General features: G+C 39.4%; 1 protein-coding gene across 2 annotated transcripts; it reads right to left on the reverse strand.

Moving 5' to 3' along the window:
* Positions 1–673: 673 nt before the first annotated feature.
* On the reverse strand, positions 674–20,326 carry LOC111593062 (leucine zipper putative tumor suppressor 1). Of its 2 annotated transcripts, none has more exons than XM_023305637.2 (7): positions 20,136–20,326; positions 4,233–4,813; positions 3,867–4,137; positions 3,644–3,806; positions 3,439–3,577; positions 2,961–3,341; positions 674–1,822 (listed from the first exon to the last, which is right to left on the reverse strand). In XM_023305637.2, the coding sequence occupies exons 2-7, from the start codon at positions 4,794–4,796 to the stop codon at positions 1,088–1,090; spliced, it is 2,253 nt and encodes a 750-aa protein (XP_023161405.2). In that variant the 5' UTR covers positions 4,797–4,813; positions 20,136–20,326; the 3' UTR covers positions 674–1,087. The 2 variants fall into 2 exon arrangements, with proteins under 2 accessions (XP_023161405.2, XP_023161404.2); XM_023305636.2 differs by having other exon boundaries at positions 3,418–3,577.
* Positions 20,327–20,818: the final 492 nt, after the last annotated feature.

The raw sequence follows: 20,818 nt of genomic DNA on the forward strand, positions 1-20,818 counted from the left end.
AATTGATCTGTTTTCTTTACAAATGAAATACGTGAATTAAATTAAAGAAAATTTTCTTAATTTATATTGAATATTAAATATTGAATAATAAAATTTTGAATATTAAATATTGAGTATTAAATATTTAATATTAAATATTGAATATTAAATATTGAATATTAAATATTGAATATTAAATATTTAATATTAAATATTGAATATTAAATATTGAATATTAAATATTGAGCATTAAATATTTAATATCAAATATTGAATATTAAATATTGAATATTAAATATTTAATATTAAATATTTAATATTAAATATTGAGCATTAAATATTTAATATCAAATATTGAATATTAAATATTGAATAATAAAATTTTGAATATTAAATATTGAATATTAAATATTGAATAATAAAATTTTGAATATTAAATATTGAATATTAAATATTGAATAATAAAATTTTGAATATTAAATATTGAATATTAAATATTTAATATCAAATATCGCTGCTGCTCAGCTTTCAGCTAGCCTGAACTCAACTTTAAATTCTGCAAATTGAAAACACGCTCATATATAGCTGCATATATAATATATTTATTGCATAATATTGTATATTTCTTAAAATTATATCAAAAAATAATTGTAATTAAATATTTAAAATATCGCTGCCTTAGCATTTTAGGGACCTTCGCTACATTTATGCCAGTTGCTTCAAAGTAAATGTTTTTTTTTATAATAGTTAAATATTATTAAATTCTTGATGTTAGATGGGGACTGGGCCTAGCATAAATGCAGTCATTTATTATTAAAGTAGACAGGCAAGATATATATATATAAAGACATATATAATTATAGATAGTAGAAGTCGCAGCTAAACGATTTTGTTGACTCAGGCCAGCTAAAGCCAGACACAACTCTTCGAGCTGCTTCGAGCGTGTCGAGTCACGTTTTGAATTATAATGGTTCGGAAGCATCTGTTTGGGTTTTGCTGTCGTAACAAACTAATTGACACTAAAAATGACAAAACAAATTAACTTATTTTATCAGCAGTGTCTAGCAGCACCAAGCAGCAGCAACGATTCAATTAGTTGCAAATGTCGTCAGCCCAGCTGGCTGCTCACCTCGGCTGCGGGCAGCGGCGGTGGCGGCGGGGGCGTTGATGCCGCTGCATTTGTGGCCGCATTGTCCAGGCAGCGCAGCTTCTGGTACATGTGAATGTAGTGGGCCTGCAGCTGCTTTTGATAGCCCAGCACCTTGTCCTTTTCGGCGCACCATTGACGCTTTTCCAGCTCCAGATTGATGCGAAAATCGTCGAGCTTCTGCCGCAGCTTGGCTATGTCCTCGGCATAGGTGGTCGACTCCTCGATCAGTGTGTCTAGCGCTTGCTGCGCCGGCTGGCCCTGATCCAGCTGCAGTCGCTCCATGATGGCGTCCAACTGCACTGGCCCGGCCGCCTGCCTCGTGTACTTGTGCGTCTTCTGGCAGATCTCGTTCAGATTGTCCAGCTGCTGCTTGAGGCGCGTGTAACGGCCGCACGGCTCCTCGCCGTACTCATGCGCAATGGCCAGATCGGAGAGCTCCTTGCGCAGCTTGGCCAGCTCGTTGGTTAGCGCGCCAATCACCTGATCCTTCAGGGCTATGATCTTGTTCAGCTGCTGCAGCTGTTGCTCCTGCTCTGGGTCCTTGGGCTGTGGTGCTTCCTTCGCCTGTTGCTTTGGTTGACTTTGGCATGTGGTTGTCTGACAATTGTTGTTGTTACTGTTGTTGTTGTTGTTGTTGTTCATATTGCTGTGTCTCAGGCTGACAATTGTATGATCCTTCATATTGATTTCAAGCTGAGAAGAAAAGTGAACAAGAAAGAACATTTTACTGGCAGAACTTGTTAAGTATGAACTCAACTCAGCGTCTTTCCGTCTTTCAAAATTAGTTGTTGCGGCTCATTGATTCTAGCATTACCATAATTTAAGATTAATTATTATAGCTCAGCAGCGGGAAAACCAGTTTTCTAAGCTAATCGTTTCTTTGACCTAGACTCAAGTGACTCTCTTGTTTCCATTGCCTTGCGCTGACTGAGCTAATCCAAACTTGATTGATAATTCAGCTGTTATTTCTTTACACTTCAATAGATCTTGGACAGTTATCTAGGCTTCATGTCTAAGCCACTTCGAACAGCTGCCTAAATAGCGGCTCGTAATAGCTCCCTGTCTTGAGCTTCATTTTGTGAACTCAGCTTAGATCTTGCTATAACCAAAACCCACTGCAAAGGCTAGTCGGGGTTAATGGTTTTGGGGAAACTTATGCAACAGGCGAAACATACATAGAGTATATGAAAATTCTTAATCTGGGCGACCAGATGAATCCATGTAGCCATGTTCGTCCGTCTGTTCATATTTCCATCCGTTCATCCTTTCGTACGTCCGCTCGTTTTTCCGCCCGTTCGTTAATCCGTCCGTGCATTTTTCCCTCCGTCAGTTCGTTCGTTTCTGCGTCCGTCCCTCCGTCCGTCGGTAAGTTCGTCAATCCGTCCGTCCGACCTTTCGTCCATCCGTTCTCCCGTCCACACGTTCCTACCTCCGTCCGTCCCTCCATCCAACCGTCCCTCCGTCCGTCTGTCTGTCCTTTCATCTGTCACTCCGTCCGTCCGTCCGTCAATCCGCCCGTCCCTCCGTCCGCCATTCCGCCTGTCCATACGTCCATTAGTCCATCTATTAATCTGTCCGCCCGCCCATCTCGTAAACCTTTAAGCCTTGGGACTTGTGCTCAGTACGACTTCAGCATTGCGATCACGCCTCTCACTCCTCACGTAGCGTAGATCGAATACTGCAAAGGAGTCGTAGGGATCTAGAGACCTCTGTGCAAGTTCCAGTAATATAGACTGGAATTTCTGACACCTAACAAGCCCCATCCCCTCCGAATAAATATGCAAATATGAGAAAGAACATAGCCCAGTTCTGGATATCGGACTCAACTTACATGCGCCTCCTTCAGCTGCGTCTTGAGTAAAGCTATTTCGCCGTTGCGTTCGCAGACCTTCCATTCGCTGTCCTCCAGCTGGACACGCAGCGCGGATATTGTTTGATGGGCCTCGTTTAGCTGCTGGTTGAGCTCCTGGGCGGAGCATTGAAGCTGCTGTTCGGAGTTCTTGAGGCTCTTGTTGCTGCTGCGGGTCATGTCGAGCTGCTGCTGCAGCTTCTGCAGCTGCTCCGATTGGCGCAAATTGTGCTGCTTCAGCTGGAACTGCTGCAGGGCGAGCAGCTGCTCCATTTTCTTGAACTTCAGATGATACTCGCGCTGCTGGCTCTCAAAGAAGAGCTTCAGGCGCTGTGTCTCGTGCTCCCAGTATACCTCCTTGTCCTAATTGGAATAGAGATCGAGACGAGATGCGACAACGATTAGTCAGGCTGATGGGATGGCTTCTTGGCTATTTAACCTTTTGGACTTTGAAAATTACTTTCTCATTCTGTTCCATTGCCTGTCGCAGGTACGACAGCTCCGAGTCGCGATCCTTGAGCGCTGCCTCCAGCTCCGATATGCCAGAGTCCGAGGGCGAGGGCGTCAGATCGCTGGCACCTGCCACGGCGTTGCCCTTGCTGTAAGCATTCCAGATCGGATTAGCTAAGATTTGCTGATTGGTAAGCCAACATTACATTAGGTACCTGCTGCCGCCATCCGGCCTATCCAGGCCGGATAGACACTCGAGACCCAGACCCAGACCCAGGCCCAGGCCTAGCCCAAGGCCAAGTCCGTCCTCATTGCTGACGCGCTGGACAACGCGATGGCCGCGTCGGCGCGCCGCCAAGTGACGCAGATCTGTTGTGCCTGGCAAGAGTAGCAACAATTAAGGAAACTATCGATGCCACGTAAACGTTGTCCACTTACTTCCAAACTTGTGTGTGGACGTCGTTGGGAGCGGTGCCAAGGAGGGTGTCGAGCCGTAGCCGTAACGCTCGCCTGGCACCGCCTGCTGGGCGGCTGCCTGCTGCTGTTTCAGCTGCTGTTGCTGCTGCTGTTGCTGCTGCTGCTGTTGCTGCTGCTGCTGCTGCTGCTGCTGCTGGTGCTGCTGCTGCTGCTGGGCGGCAATGCGATAGTCCGGCTCGAATGGTATCGGCTTGAAGGCAATCGGACGCAGAAAGTTGCCGGCACCGTTTGGCTGCAGCGAAAGGTAAAGCAACGTCGATCAATCAATAACAAGTGCGACCCAGCCCCAGGGCACACCCAACGCCAAGACAATGTCAAATGCCTCACCTGTTCTTTGGCCTCGCCCGGCTGGTGGGACTGCGAGAGCTGTTCACTAATGGCCAAACGGCTTCCGGCTGCAATGGGCGTGGTGCGGCGCACCGTTGGCGTCTGCTGGCCGAGCATAGCTGGCAGCGACTGCAGCGCATCCTCGGCTGACTTGCCATCGCCCAGCTCCCCGGCGCTGGCCACACAGCTGCGGCTCAGCTCGAACATTTGCCGGATGTTCTGGAACTTGCTGCGCATCTGCGGCCCGCTGAGTGTCTCGTCGTCCAGATTGCTGTGGCTGCTGAACTTCTGGCTGAGACGCCGCTGCTCCTGCCGCGACTTCAGTGTGCCCGTGTGCAGTGCCCCGTGCTGTGGCAGCTGTAGCAGCGGCAACGGTGATCCCAGCGTCGTCTGCCCCATGCTGCTCAGGCTCGGCGTGCTGCGCAGCGTCAGCGGCGCATTGTTCTCCAGCGACACGGAACGCTTGTGTCCCCGCTTGCCCAGGCTGGGCAGGTTCACAGCGGAGCCCGCTGACCCAGCGCCGACTGCATGCGCCGGCAGCGCCATGTGAGTGGCCCCAGACATCCTGAAGCGTGCAGCTGCTGCAATGACGCAACTCTTTAGATTATTCTTACTAATCCACGAAACAAAAGATAAGCTATGAATGTATGAATGTATGAATGAATGAATGAATGAATGTATGAATGTATGAATGTATGAATGTATGAATGTATGAATGTATGAATGTATGAATGTATGAATGTATGAATGTATGAATGTATGAATGTATGAATGTATGAATGTATTAATGTATGAATGTATGAATGTATGAATGTATGAATGTATGAATGTATGAATGTATGAATGTATGAATGTATGAATGTATGAATGTATGAATGTATGAATGTATGAATGTATGAATGTATGAATGTATGAATGTATGAATGTATGAATGTATGAATGTATGATGTATGAATGTATGAATGTATGAATGTATGAATGTATGAATGTATGACTGTATGAATGTATGAATGTATGAATGTATGAATGTATGAATGTATGAATGTATGAATGTATGAATGTATGAATGTATGAATGTATGAATGTATGAATGTATGAATGTATGAATGTATGAATGTATGAATGAATGAATGTATGAATGTATGAATGTATGAATGTATGAATGTATGAATGTATGAATGTATGATATGAATGTATGAATGTATGAATGTATGAATGTATGAATGTATGAATGTATGAATGTATGAATGTATGAATGTATGAATGTATGAATGTATGAATGTATGAATGTATGAATGTATGAATGTATGAATGTATGAATGTATGAATGTATGAATGTATGAATGTATGAATGTATGAATGTATGAATGTATGAATGTATGAATGTATGAATGTATGAATGTATGAATGTATGAATGTATGAATGTATGAATGTATGAATGTATGAATGTATGAATGTATGAATGTATGAATGTATGAATGTATGAATGTATGAATGTATGAATGTATGAATGTATGAATGTATGAATGTATGAATGTATGAATGTATGAATGTATGAATGTATGAATGTATGAATGTATGAATGTATGAATGTATGAATGTATGAATGTATGAATGTATGAATGTATGAATGTATGAATGTATGAATGTATGAATGTATGAATGTATGAATGTATGAATGTATGAATGTATGAATGTATGAATGTATGAATGTATGAATGTATGAATGTATGAATGTATGAATGTAATGAATGTATGAATGTATGAATGTATGAATGTATGAATGTATGAATGTATGAATGTATGAATGTATGAATGTATGAATGTATGAATGTATGAATGTATGAATGTATGAATGTATGAATGTATGAATGTATGGTATGAATGTATGAATGTATGGATGTATGAATGTATGAATGTATGAATGTATGAATGTATGAATGTATGAATGTATGAATGTATGAATGTATGAATGTATGAATGTATGAATGTATGAATGTATGAATGTATGAATGTATGAATGTATGAATGTATTACACCAGGTATTCAATCACATGCTTCAAAAATCATTGAAGTCCATTCAACAGCGCAAATGATATAATCAGGAACAGGGTATTTCCCAGTCAGACACTCCCGAACAATGAACCATTATTGAACTAGTTCCAAATACCATTAAATAAATATATTTACTGCATTTTTGTATATTTGCTTCTTGATTTATTTAGTATTTCGTGTGTGGTCTTCAAGCCACTTGAAGCCTGATCCCCTGCCAGTGGCTGCTCGCACAGCGTAGAAGCTGCATTCAGGTTACTGATGCTAACGGCGCATACCGCTTTTTAAATATGCATTTTTATTGTCAAGTGCCACATACACACACACACACACACACACACACACACACATACACACACACACACACATACACACACACACACACACACGCACACACACTTGTAGCTGCTCGTTCTGTGCTGAGCAGACGCACTTTCTCGATTCTTCTCGAGACCCGTCGACCCATATATTCCTACAACTATGTAACTATAGCGCAACTATTTCTCTGTGGCACTGACAGCGCGACGCAACTTTATCGTTCCAGTGTCCACTCGGCGCTCTCCTTCTGGCCACTCGCAACAAGTTTTGAGGTGCGACAACATTTGGCAACAGGTGCGGGCTGGACCGACAGACCACCTTTTTGCTACAACAGAGTTTAGAATTTCACCCAAGGTTAGTTGGATAGGCCTGCCGGTCACCGACTATTAAATACCCTATCTATACGCCTCGGGTCTGTGCTGGAGAAATTTAGTTACCAATCATGTCTAGTTTATTAACTATATATAGCTATTGGAATTCTAAGAACTGCTAGAGTAAACCAAGTTCTTACTATATTCTTTATGGCTAGTTGGATAATATGATATTTCAGTGAAGCAACACAATTGGCCAAGACTAAACAATTCCTGCTAACGGCTTCCAGATGCTTTTGCAACAGAGAAGAACTTGGAAATTCTATCGAAGATTCTTTGACTTTGAACTTCTCTTTCTTCTTGTTTCTTGATTTATGATTTGAGGCAGAATCGTGATACATAACGGACCGAGCCAATCAATTAGTAATAGAAGCATCGATTGAAAATTAGGAATAAATATTTACTAATTTATAAAATATGGGAAACTTTGTAAAAGACTGAAAAACTAATTTCTATTTGTAGATCGAGATAGAGATGGAGAGAGGATACGTATACATATCTCTCTTTCTATCTCTATCTCTATCTCTATCTCTATTTCTATCTCTATCTCTATCTCTATCTCTATCTCTATCTCTATCTCTATTTCTATCTCTATCTCTATCTCTATCTCTATCTCTATCTCTATCTCTATCTCTATCTCTATCTCTATCTCTATCTCTATCTCGATCTCTATCTCTATCTCTATCTCGATCTCTATCTCTAGCGCTATCTCTATCTCTATCTCTATCTCTATCTCTATCTCTATCTATCTCTATCTCTATCTCTATCTCTATCTCTAGCTCTATCTCTATCTCTATCTCTATCTCTATCTCTATCTCTATCTCTATCTCGATCTCTATCTCTATCTCTATCTCTATCTCTAGCTCTATCTCTATCTCTATCTCTATCTCTATCTCTATCTCTATCTCTATCTCTAGCGCTATCTCGATCTCTATCGCTATCTCTATCTCGATCTCTATCTCTATCTCTATCTCTATCTCTATCTCTATCTCTATCTCTATCTCTATCTCTATCTCTATCTCTATCTCTATCTCTATCTCTATCTCTATCTCTATCTCTATCTCTATCTCTATCTCTATCTCTATCTCTATCGCTATCTCTATCTCTATCGCTATCTCTATCTCTATCTCTATCTCTATCTCTATCTCTATCTCTATCTCTATCTCTATCTCTATCTCTATCTCTATCTCTATCTCTATCTCTATCTCTATCTCTATCTCTATCTCTATCTCTATCTCTATCTCTATCTCTATCTCTATCTCTATCTCTATCTCTATCTCTATCTCTATCTCTATCTCTATCTCTATCTCTATCTATCTCTATCTCTATCTCTATCTCTATCTCTATCTCTATCTCTATCTCTATCTCTGTCCCGTTTTGGTCTAAATCTAGATACTCTGCTCACTGGCTGAGTGAATAATTAATGCAAACTCTCTTAAGCTGCGCTTAATTATGGGTGAAATTGTGTCAACTATAAAAAAACCCATGACAGTCGCACCCATATTCGATATGATCAGTTATGATCATCAAGCTGATGATGATCATGTTGATGTCTATATATAGTATATATCTATATATTTCCTGTTCTCTCTCTCGCGCTCTCTGCAATAAAAACATGACCCGTTTGACTGTTTGTCAATCTATTTAGATAGCATTCAAGTTATCTTTCGATCTAACTAGCATTGATTGCGTTTCACTTAGATGAACTTTGCTTCACTTGACTTGACTTGACTTGACATGACTTGACATCATTACATCATTTTCTGTTCTCCCATGTGAGCACATTTACAGAAACAAGTCCACGAGCTCTGACTGGTTCTGCACTAGGTCAAGAAAAGCCCAGCCCAGCCCAGCCTAGCCCAGCCCAGCCCAGCCCCTAGGGCTTCCGAAAGAAACTGATTTCAAGGCAGTTCGAAATGTGAAAACAAATGAAATAAGTCTGTAAAAATAAAAACAATTTGAAAAGAAGATTTATGCTATGATTTGTGGTATACAGATGTGGGCAGGGCCCATCCTAATGTTGCCTAAAAGCAATTGAGAATATTGCAATCGGGCGTGCTCGACGGCCTAATGCGCGTTCATGCCTCAAAACCTTTTTGGATTGCAGAAGAGGCAGAGATGCTGCTAAAATGTATATTTTATAGACGAGTATCTATTTCCAATTCTCAGTGCAGCTAGCGGAACAGCAAGCCAATACGCTCGCCTCTTCAACGTGAGCGAGTATGAAAACAACTTTGCAACAGTGAAGCGCGCGTTCCATGCGTGTGGCAGTCAGTGAAGCCTCCATTGAGGCTCGTCCAGTGAGCAGCGGTTCGATTGAATTCAATGGAAATACGTGTCGATTGCGACTCGAATGCTTTCCACGTCGTCTCCGGCTCTGCTGCAGTTAATTGCATTGCAATTTCCAGATAGTCGCGTTGCTGTACGAGTGCGAGATACATAAATATTTCACAAGATGTTTCTACTCATTTCGTGTCTAGTCTGTGTGTGTTTTGTTGTTGTTGTTGTTTGTTGTTTTTTTATTATTTTCGCATTTGCTATTTATTATGTGCTCGCTAAAACGCATTAAACCGGACCGCTGGCCACGTTTGTTCGCAACGGTAAGGCTGGCGACGTCGAACGGGCCAATAAAAATCTTAGGAGACTTTTGTAGGCCCGGCTCAAACAATGCCGGCAACAAAGCGCCCGATCAGGCGACAACTTCAACAACAATCAACGCCAGCGATGATGACGTCGGCGTCGGCGTCGGCGTCGGCGTCGTCGTCGGCGTCGTCAAACTGCCAATGTAATTTATGTACTGCTGTCGATGGTTTATGAAACACACACACACACATTTAGACTCACTCACACACACACACACACATTAGCAGCTAACTGTTAGTTTGATGGCGATGCCAACGAATTGAAGTATCTGCAAAATGTATCTGCGTAGACAACTGAGAAAACGAAGAGCAAGAAGAGGAAAAAATATGTGAAAAAAGATTAAAGCCCAGAAAAAAAAAACACAAGCAAAACAAAAGCTAAAACAGAAACAACAACAAAAACAACAACAAACAGGAAAACCTGTTCGCAAAATTTTTGCCCGCCGGCTCGTTCTCCGTTGGCTTGATTTTTAGCTTTTTAGCGGTTTAGCTGTTTTTTTGTTGTTCTTGTTGTTGAAAGTTTCCATCAATGAAAGTCGCACAAGTCGAATGAAATAGAATAAGAAATCATAAGCAGCGGCTCAGATCCGCATCGCCGTCCATTCAATCAGAATTTCGCATTTGCATTCGACTTCGAAAAAGTGTTTTGACCCTAAAACAGCGGGCACGTTCAGACTGTGTGCCACGCCCACAATGGCTGTGATAAGCTGCATTTGTTAAAGTTTTCATTTGCCAGTTCTGAGTCGGAATCTGGCTAATGCGGCAAGTGAACGTAGTTTCCCAGTTGAAAGGCGACTTTAGAGTCACAAGCTCAAAGACTCTATGCGAATGCTCTGCAGCTCAATAATAAAGACATCAAATCTAAGATTTCTCAAACCTTGGCTATCACAATGAAGTTCGAACTTGAGTCAATAAGCTGATTGAATGCTTTCAGCGACAGGGTATGGTGCAGTCGGCTACAATTGAACCGTTGAGCGGCGTATTAGTAAATGCGTTTGCCAATGGAACTGAAACTGGCCAAGTTAGTCACAGTCGCCACGACCGTCGACTGACCATGTCATCGTCGCAGGGACGAGGCAGCAGCGAGCAGGCCCCAAACCAGCTGCCCCATCGCTTTTTCCCACGCTCACAGTCGCCGTCGCCGTCGCCGTCTTATGCACACTGAGTACTAAACTAGCTTCATTTGATTTGCGTTTTTCGTGCAGTCGCACAGTGGGGCAAATTGCATTTGCAATTATATATGAAAATAATGCTAGTCAAACAACAAAATATCATTTGTATAGAATAAATATAATTGGTATATGTAGGAATATGTAGTTCGATTCATTTATTTATTTTTTATTATTACTTTTGGGAGCTGGCACCAAGTTTTCAAAACAAGTTTATTTTTTTTAATTCGAATTTATCTTTAAGTATTATATAATAGCTGATCATTAAATGCAGTTTTCAGATTACTTTAGAGACTCGGAACTCGGAACTCGAACAAAACTTCTATATGAATTTGTGCTTTGAAACCTCTAAGGATTACTGAACTCATTTAACTGCAAATATCTCTACGCTTATCCTTGCCACATTTTTCCTATTTAAGTTTTTTCTATTTAATTTTTTTTCTATTTATGTCTTTTTTAATTTTTTTTTTCTATTTAAATTTTGTCTATTGTATTTTTTTTTCTATTTAAGTTTTTTATACTTTTTTTAGTTTAGTTTTTTTTATTCAATTTTTTTTATTATTTAATTTTTTCTATTTAATTTTTTTCTATTGAATTTTTTCTATTTCTTTTTTTTTCTATTTATGTTTCTTCTATTTAAATTTTGTCTATTAATTTTTTTTTTCTATTTAAGTTTTTTCTACTTATTTTTTTTCTATTTAATTTTTTTTATTTAATTTTTTTTATTATATATTTTTTTCAATTTAATTTTTTTCTATATAACTTTTCTATTTAATTTTATTCTATTTCATTTTTTTATACATTTTTATTCACACCACTGTGCACGGCGTTGCCATGTGCTGTTAATTTAATGTTTTCTTTATTTTTTATTCATTTATTTATTTTTTTTTTCATTTTTTGCATTGATATCGCAGAGTCCGCGCCAAAGCAAATGCCGCCAAGCGCTGGACTTTGTTATTTATTGTTGATTGTGAATTTTTAATTGAATTCAGCAATTCCGAATTGGAGTTTGCTAATGTTGTGTTCTTATTGTTGTTGTTGCACCATAAAAAACAATTAAACCAACAATATGAAAAATAATGTTAGAGAAATAACAATTAAAACAGAAACGTTTTACTTTCCAGTCTTGACGAGCTGATACTCCCTGATACACCTCTCACATTCGAATCATACGTTAAATGTCTATGAATAGCCCAAAAGTTAGCTGTAAACTAAATAGGCCAAAGGAAATTTGAGCTCTATTCGATTTGCAGATTATCTGTAATCAGCATTCCGATAAAAGCAGTCAAGTTGATGTTATCGATAAATATCGATGCCGCATAAACAAATTGTGTTCGACAGAGATCCATGTAACACTTCATAAGTTAAGTATAAATAGCCCAAGGAGTTAGCTGAAAACTAAATAAAGCAAAGAAATTTAGAGCTCGATTCGATTGGAAGAAGGAGTCGAGTCGATGTTATCGATAAATATCGATGCAGCATGAACGAGTTGAGTTCGAGAAGGAACATTTTAATGTTTACTGATTTGATCAAGCACATATATATAGACATATATAACTCTGACTGCTGCATAGACTGGCAGCAATCCCAAATAGCCGCTTTTAGCCTATTTAAATGGATGTAGGGTATTGCCAACATTGTGTAAGCGTGACGAAAGCAACAAGCACAATTAATGAAATAACTCCAACAACAGCAACAATAACTTTGGCTAAGCTTTTCTTTTATATTATATATTTATCGCTCTCTAGTTTTTTTGTTTGATTTGATTTTCTTTTTCTTTTCCATTTAGACGCAATCAAAATGCATTTCAATTTCAGGTTTACGTTTCGGTTTCGGTTTCGTTTTTGATTTGGAAATCTGTGAACACAATTTGACTTTCGTTTTGCATCAATCGCCGATTGCAAAAGGTCAACAAAGAAGTTTGTGACGTCACCATGCCACGCTCACGATTACGTTAACGCTGACAACTTTGATGGCCATCAAAAGCGGCAGCAACATGCCTAATTTATTTATTGATTTGCATTGCGTATGCATTGCACCTAGACTGTGGCCCGTGCCCGTGAGCAGCGGCCAGCGGCCAGCGGCCAGCGGGCAGCGGGCAGCATCCGCAAGTTCATCTGCCACACACATCAACAAGCTAATGAGCTTAAATGCAGTCATTGCGCCGCTTACGCTTGCAACACTTCAGCCGTAAACGGAATTCGAGACCGCCGCGCCGATTGACATTAATGTATGGGCATAAATAAAGCCATGTTGGAAAGCAGCTAACACACACACACACACACTCATGTGTGTGTGTGCTGGGTGTGTACGGCAACGGGCTGTGCGACCAGTTCCAGTGACAGGCGCAAGTGGCCCAACATCATCAGCAGCAATGACCTTGGCGCTGTCTAGCTGTGGCAAGAGGCGCGGCTGGGGGCGTCTACATAATCGACTCTGGGTTCAATCTTTCAAATGGGAGTGGGCCAGCCAGCTAGCCATTCGTTTTGACCACTGAAATTTCCAATTGGCATTAGGAACTGGGTGAATGTCAGCCAATGTCATCAGCGACCTTTTCTCAGTGCAGCTAATCGTTATGATTACCGTTTAATACCACATTTAATGCGTTCAATTAGCTGAGCTGATCTCAGCGCGCGCTCGAGAAAACCAAGCTCAAGCTATAAATGCTTCCGCAACTTATTAAAGCTCAGTCCGTAGCTAGCAAAATTGATTGACTCTTAAATACCCTGACTTCCGACAGGATGAAGACATTTTTTAATTTTATATTAATTATTATTATTATTATTAATATTATTATTATTGTTATTATTATTATTATTATTATTATTATTATTATTGTTATTATTATTATTATTATTATTATTTTTATTATTATTATTATTATTATCATTCTTAATGTATTCTTTTATCTTCGAAAAGTATTATTATTAACAAATTAAATATTAATAATGTAAAAAGTATATTTAAAACTTATTTTAGAGTTATCTAACAGCTTTAGCAAATAAATTCTTTTGCGCCTTTTTTTATTTTTATTATTTTTTCTTTGTACAAAAAATACAGAATTTCTATCTTTCAATCTGCTTCTATTTTTGATAATAATATTACTGAATATTAAATATGTTAGCAAATATTTTTTATATAAATTATATTTCTTTATCTGAAAGAGTTTTTTTAATTCCTTTCAATTAAATCAATTATAGAAATAAGACAAAAAATCTATATTTCTTGCTCTTCTTTGATTATTTTCAATAATAATAAATAAATTTTAAATGTATTTAAAATTTGTTTTTGATAAAAAATATTTTTTAGAAATTCTGAATATAATTATTTTTTTAAATACAAAACAAAAAATAAAATATTCGAATTTAATATAATTTAATAATAATATATTTATATATATTATGATATATATATATATTATATATAATATATATATATATATTATGAGAAATTTATATATTAACAATTAAATTAACTTTTTTTATTTGCAAATATCTCTTGTAGAATCTCTATATTTTCATATTTTTCATTTACACACAAATGTCAACAATTTTTCTGACAGCTCTCGCTATATATATATATATATATCCAATGTGATGCGCCTTTGCAGATATCTTAGAGGAAATTCTTTTCTCAAGATATCTTTAAAAAGAGATCAAATATTTTAAACTATAAATAACTATAACTATATAGCTATAAATATTTAAGGTATATATTAAATATATTTCTACATAATTAAAATTAAGTTGCTGGTGAAATTTGAAATGTAATTGCTGGCAGAGTATTGAGCAGTTGGCTATGGCCATCCTAAAACGTATTTCCTTGTTGATGCGGATTAATTAACTTTTTAATGATTCTCTCTCAACTCGTGGTATAGAAATTGTACTAAATTTGAACATATGATTTGGTAGTAGTCCACAAAGTTGGCCAACATAACAGGGCTTCATTGAATGGCTCTAGCCAAACACAGTATAACTGTTGCTGCTTTTGTTTCATTGTTGTCGACTCTACTCAGAGTGCTGAGTGCTGTGCGCTGTGAGCTGTGTGCTGCGTGCTCTGCGCTTTCGAAGCACTACAAGTACACCCACTGACCAGCTAGAGCCCAAGTTGGGTATCTAACTATCTATGCATAGCTGCTGGCAAAAGCTTTTGTTTGCTTTTATTTCCATATGGGCAAAGCCCGAAACAATCAAGTGGCCCGAATTGATGCGGGCAGCAATCACCGAAAATGTTGAAGTTTGGCAAAAACGTATAACAAGTGAGCAATTGTTTGTCTCATCAGCTCGACTGGTACATACCCTGTATACCCTGATATCCAGCTCCCCGCTAATTTGCACGTGAAGAATCTAATAGGCGAAATCGGCTACCGAAGAAACGTCTAAGTAACGTTTTTATAGTTATCGATAATCGATAACAGCATAGTATATTTTATTAAAGCTTGAATATATTTTTTTACTATCCAAAATAATAAAGATAATAACAATTAAATATCTTTAGCCTGATATATCGATGAATTATGAGAAACGTGTTATCGATATATTGCATAGTTTCTTTTTGTTAGGTTTTTTTAATTTAAGTATAATTAAACACACAAATAGAGCAATATAATCTGTCGGCGCATAATAACAACAAATAGCTATATATATATATAGTAATAATATCGATATCGAAAACACTAGAACATTTTAAATTATAGAAAATAGTATAATCTGTGACTAATGTTTCAAAATCTATTCACGATATTTATCGGAACTTGTTATCGATCACTCGCAAGTTCGATAAGCATTCTGAGACTCGCTTCCCGCATGCGACGAGTACAGGGTAAAGCTACCTATGTAAAGCACTATAGAATGCCTATATATAGTGCCAGGCATGTAGGCATGTAGGCCAGTTTAATGGCTCAATGGGCTTTATTTATAATACATTTAGTCGTTTTTTTATATGTTTTTTTTCCGTGTAATACTATTGTGAAAAACTATTGACCTTAAATTGTCGCAAACGCGTTGGCGTAATGAGCCCGAATTCTTGCCCCTGACAACGGATCGCAGCGACGATTTAACGCAAATGAGCTGAAATTTATGCTTTTGACTGCTTTTGGTACGGGCCAACTCGATGCGAATGCCTAACAGCGCAGGAAGTTGGCACTGTATGTTGCTGTTGCTGTTGCTGTTGGCGCTTTTGCTGCTGCTGCTAATGATGATGGCAATGACAGCTATGACAGTTGCGACGCATATGCAAATCCAGTTTCGGTCAATTGCATGACCAATTAACAGATGCGAAACGCCGGGGTAGATAGGGGTAATAATATCAGCCCGATATCCGGGCTCACGGCTGTGGGGCAATTAAATGACCAACGCTTGAATCGGCACAAGAGCAACAATTACGAATGCGGAGCAGGCAGCCGTGGCACATGCAACAAACGCTTTCACTGGCCATTGCCCGTTGCCCGTTGCCCGTTGCCCGCTGCCAATTGCCAGCTGCAAACAAATCCTAGCCAAAGATCAGAAAATATATAACGTGGGCGAATGCCAGCTTTCCCACGTTGTTGCCGCTGCTGCCGCCGTCGTCTTGGGGCTTGGTCAGCCATTAGTCACGCTCAGTTTTGTTTATCTGGCGCGTCGCATTCGCCCGAAATCGCGGCGCATATAGACATTGGCCGTTGTCTTTGCCAAAGAATAAATAAACAATCGGAAATATGCTTGGCAATGTTCATAGATGTTGCCATTGTCGCACACACACTCACACACACACACACACACACACACATCGGCACATTCCCATTTCCAATCCGATTCCCGCTCACTTTCCAGCTGCTGCTGATGCGCTGATGTGTGGCCCAAGGCTTATTATTGTTATTGTTGCTGCCGTTTGTTTGCATTAAGTCAGGCTAAGAGCCAAGTTTATGCCAACATCAGCAGAAGCAACACAAAATACCCTGTAAAAAGCTGACAGTTGGCATTGATATTGATGAACTCTAGAAGCTTCGCTCCCCACCTTCAATTTGATTTGACTTTTATCTCTCTCGCTCATCATAGCCCATTGGCAGCGAGTACAGGGTATGGCAAGCACAAGCCGCTGCCGTGAGAGATTTTCGGTTGACGCTGACGAACATTCAGAGTTCTTTGTTCTGTGTGGCAAGCGACATTTAAGCCGCAATTTGTTGCCAGCCAACAAAATGGATATAAAGTCGTTCTTCTCTCGTGCTCTTGCCATGGGAAACGCAACCAAGGAAGTCTTAACTCCAGCCAAGCTGGAGCCAGCGGCAGTGGCAGCGCCATCGAGCCGTGACCGAAGCGCGTTCTATGCAATTTACAATTATTGCAAGCGGCAGCGGGAATGCTGGGATGATGCAGCAGCAGCTGGGAGTGGGGCTGGACCTGGAAGTGGAGCTGAGAGCTGCAGTTGAAGCTGCAACTGGAGCCAAAACTGGAACTGAACTGAAATCTGCTGCTGCTAAGGCTGCATGTGCTGCTGACAACTGGAGCTGGAGCTGGAGCTGATAAGTGGAACTGGAGCTGAAAAATGACTCGATATATTTACTTTAAATGTAATCGGAGCTGCAGTTGGAACTGCAAGTGAAGCTGAAAACTGACTCTAAAGCTGAAACTAGAGCTAAAGACTTGAGCAGAAGCTTAATCACAATCTTTACTATAAATAAAGCTAGAACTGGAGCTGGAACTGGACCCGGAACTTAAATTGAAGCTCTTAATGAAGCTACAAACGGGAACTGGTAACTCCACCTAAAGCTGGGGGTGGAGCTAAAGCTGCAGCTGAAGCTGACAAGTGAAACTGAAGCCAAGAAGTTCAACTGAAGAATCAATCGTTATCTTTGCTATAAATGAAGCTGAAAACGGAGCTGGAACTGGAACTGAAACGTTATATTTCAAGCCAGAAAAAAGGCATGGAACATTATGCAACTACAAAGACAGAAAATTTGAGAGTTTATGCCCAGACAGTTACAAAAATTAGACTAAAAACTAAACTATCGATTATTAACGATAAAAAAATGGAATAAGTTATCGAAAAAAAATATATATATACATATATATATATATATATATATATACAAAATGCAAAATTCTTTACCAACTAAATTTGAAACTTTGCTGGATGAAACGACAAATAATTTATAATAAATGGCAAATTCGAATTCGAACTCGAATTCGAGTTCGATTCATGCATAATAATCGCCGTGACATTCAAATTGCCTTTTCACCAAGATCTTTTCGACTTGGCTAGCTGCGATGACCTCGATCTGTGGCTGGACGGGCGCACATCTTCTTGCGCTAATGTGTTTTCATCTATGTACAGGTACAATGTGCACAGGTGGTATACATACAGCTGAAGCTCACCTACATTTGCGCGGGCACAGATAGGCGAACAGATAGCCGAACAGAGGAAGAGGGGTGAGGCGGAATGGTGAGGCGGTGGGACGCTTGGGCAGTCGGGCGCCTGATGAACGGACGCACTCAGCGAACAGTATCAGAAAGTGATCATAAATCTGTATAACCTGTATGTTGATTTTCACCAGCTCGCCATCAACACACACCTGTGTGTGCGTGTGTGTGTGTGTGTGTAGCTCTAGACATGTTGCTTATAACGAGGCTGAGCTGGAGTCGCGTTCTGTGTGCCCCCAAAATATAAAAAGTGAATTTTTGCGGCACTCGCTCCACTTCAGCCTTCGAGTTGGCAGCTTTTGTTGCCTTTGTTGTTGTTGTTGTTGTTGTTGTTGTATTTTTTCAGTTGACTTTTATACACTTTGTGCGCTGTTTTTTTGTTTTTGTTTTTGGGTCTCAGTTTCTTGTTTTTATTTTATTTTATTTTATTTTATTTTATTTTATTTAGTTGAGTTTTGCTTTGTTTTGTTTGTTTTTTTTTTTGCGCACTTGGCCTTAATTGCGCATGCGCGCGCACTTTCAATTCCTTTTGGATGATGACGCTGACGTCGATTAGAAACGGGAATAGAGGCAAGGAGAGGGGGCCGGTGGGCAGGTGGGCACAACAAAACGTGTGGCAAATTGAAGCTGTGGCAAAAGTAGATTTCAAGCGCGCCAATTATAATGATGCGGCACGGTAATGTAATAATTTTCATGTTGTCTGGGGTTAACCGTGCGTATAGCAACTGGAATGGAGCAACGCCGAAGGGGTGGAGGGGGTCCCAGAGGGGGGCTCGGTCGCAAAAGGCAGCAAATTGAGGCGGGCGAATCCAAACGAAAATTGCTCCGAAATGCGGCGTGCCGCGAGTGCTAAGCTGTTTTTTTTTCTTTTTGGCCAACCCAGGCTTTTGGCCAAAAAGCAAGTTCATGGCAACAACAACAGGAATAACAAATACAAGCTAAAAGTTAAGTAAAATCAAAATGGAATAACATTCAATAAGACCGAACTGCGCATACTCTACAGATGTAACTGTAAATGCCTTAGATCAATGTTAATGTCAAAATATTTAAATAATGAGAGCCGACAGAAAAAAATATAGATAAAAAATATAATTAATTCAGTTTGATCCCAGTTTTCCTAGTTTGATTAAGGCAAAAAAAAACTATTAGCCATAAAATGATTAAGTTATGTCTTTGAGCTGAAACTATGCGAAGTTCAGCTACGGCAACTGGTTCATTCATGCGTAAACCCGCAAAGCCTGAATGAACATGTTTTGCTACCCTGATCTAATTGAAGTGTATCGACAGAAAAAGAGCTTTAAGATTGTCTCGCATACAGATTTCTAGAGGCTGCCAGAGGCAGCGAGATGTTTTTTATTTATATATATATATATATATATATATATATATATATATATATATATATATATATATATATTTATATATATATATATATATTTATATTTATATTTATTTCTTTTTTCTTTATACTCTTTTTTTGCTACTTTGGTAACAGGTTCGTCGCTGTTGAGAAAAAGTCAAACGGCTCAATAATCGAAGACGGCTCCGACTGCGACGCCGACGGCGACTGCGACTGCGACGGCAACGGCGACTCCAACTCCATGATGGCTGGGCTTAGTGGCAGCCGGATAAAATGAGGACAACAGCAGCGACAGCTTTAATGAGGTTATGTCTAGCTTGTTTGTATCTGTGCAAATTTATCTGTATCTGTATCTGTATCTGTATCTGTATCTGCATCTATATCCCCGTGCTTGTATATCTGCATTTAGCGATCTGTATGTGTATATGTCCCTGCACACTAAGTATGTCAACTGGGATAGACAGAGAGTCAGCCAGTCAGCTAGTCAGATTATCAGCCAGATTTGGGCTTTTCGCTTTTTAGGCCATTATTTTTATTATTATTTGCTTATTAATAGCATGCAAAAAAAACATATGCAATGCATATTTGCTTACCACTTCCTCTGGTCGTAATGGGCTGGTACGAAGCACTCGTAATTGCTGTTGTTGACTTTTGTTGTCTCGCCTGTTGTTATTAATGTTGCTGCATAGTTTCATTAGTTTTCAGCAAAATTGCACAGATCATAAAATTACGAGAGGAAAAAATACAAAATGCAAAAAACAATGTGGAACGCGAAACAACTCTTTAAAATATGCACAAAATTCATATGCTTTTCACTACATAATACACGTAAAAAAAAACACACTCAAACGATAACAAAAACAAATCGTGGATAGAAAGAGGAAAAAAGCCGTTGCACGCCTGCGCTTTCAAAATTGTTTTGGCAAAGCTTTTTTCTTTGAGTTGCGAGCGCAGCGTCAACTTTCACGTACGAATGTTCAAAGCAAACTAACTGACAATGGCTTCGGCGACGGCGATTGCGATGGCGATGGAAACGGCAACGACGACGACTCCCTCCAATTCGATTGCGACTGCGCCAATCGCCGAAGTCAACTAGCAGCTCTGGCTGCTTTAGCCATTTTCAAGCCACAAATGAGCAGGCATTTCGTATGCATATAAGTTACAATGTCTAGCTTAACATTGTGATGGCAAAGGAAACTAGAATAGTATTAGTAATTCAGTGATTTAGCTCTGATTATAAAAGCTTAAAAGCCAATTAACATAAGTAAATTAATTA

The sequence above is a fragment of the Drosophila hydei genome, unplaced genomic scaffold, assembly GCF_003285905.1.
Source record: "Drosophila hydei strain 15085-1641.00,03,60 unplaced genomic scaffold, DhydRS2 tig00000361-arrow-arrow-pilon, whole genome shotgun sequence".
Classification (NCBI taxonomy): Eukaryota; Metazoa; Arthropoda; class Insecta; order Diptera; family Drosophilidae; genus Drosophila; species Drosophila hydei.

Bases quoted from the DNA above. Each gene is read 5' to 3' on its own strand.
- LOC111593062 (XM_023305636.2), bottom strand. From the start codon at position 4,796: ATGTCTGGGGCCACTCACATGGCGCTGCCGGCGCATGCAGTCGGCGCT. The intron at 3,578-3,643 runs GTACCTAATGTA...GAATGCTTACAG, and splicing joins AGGCCGGATGGCGGCAGCAG to CAAGGGCAACGCCGTGGCAG. The intron at 3,342-3,417 runs GTTAAATAGCCA...TATTCCAATTAG, and splicing joins TAATTTTCAAAGTCCAAAAG to GACAAGGAGGTATACTGGGA.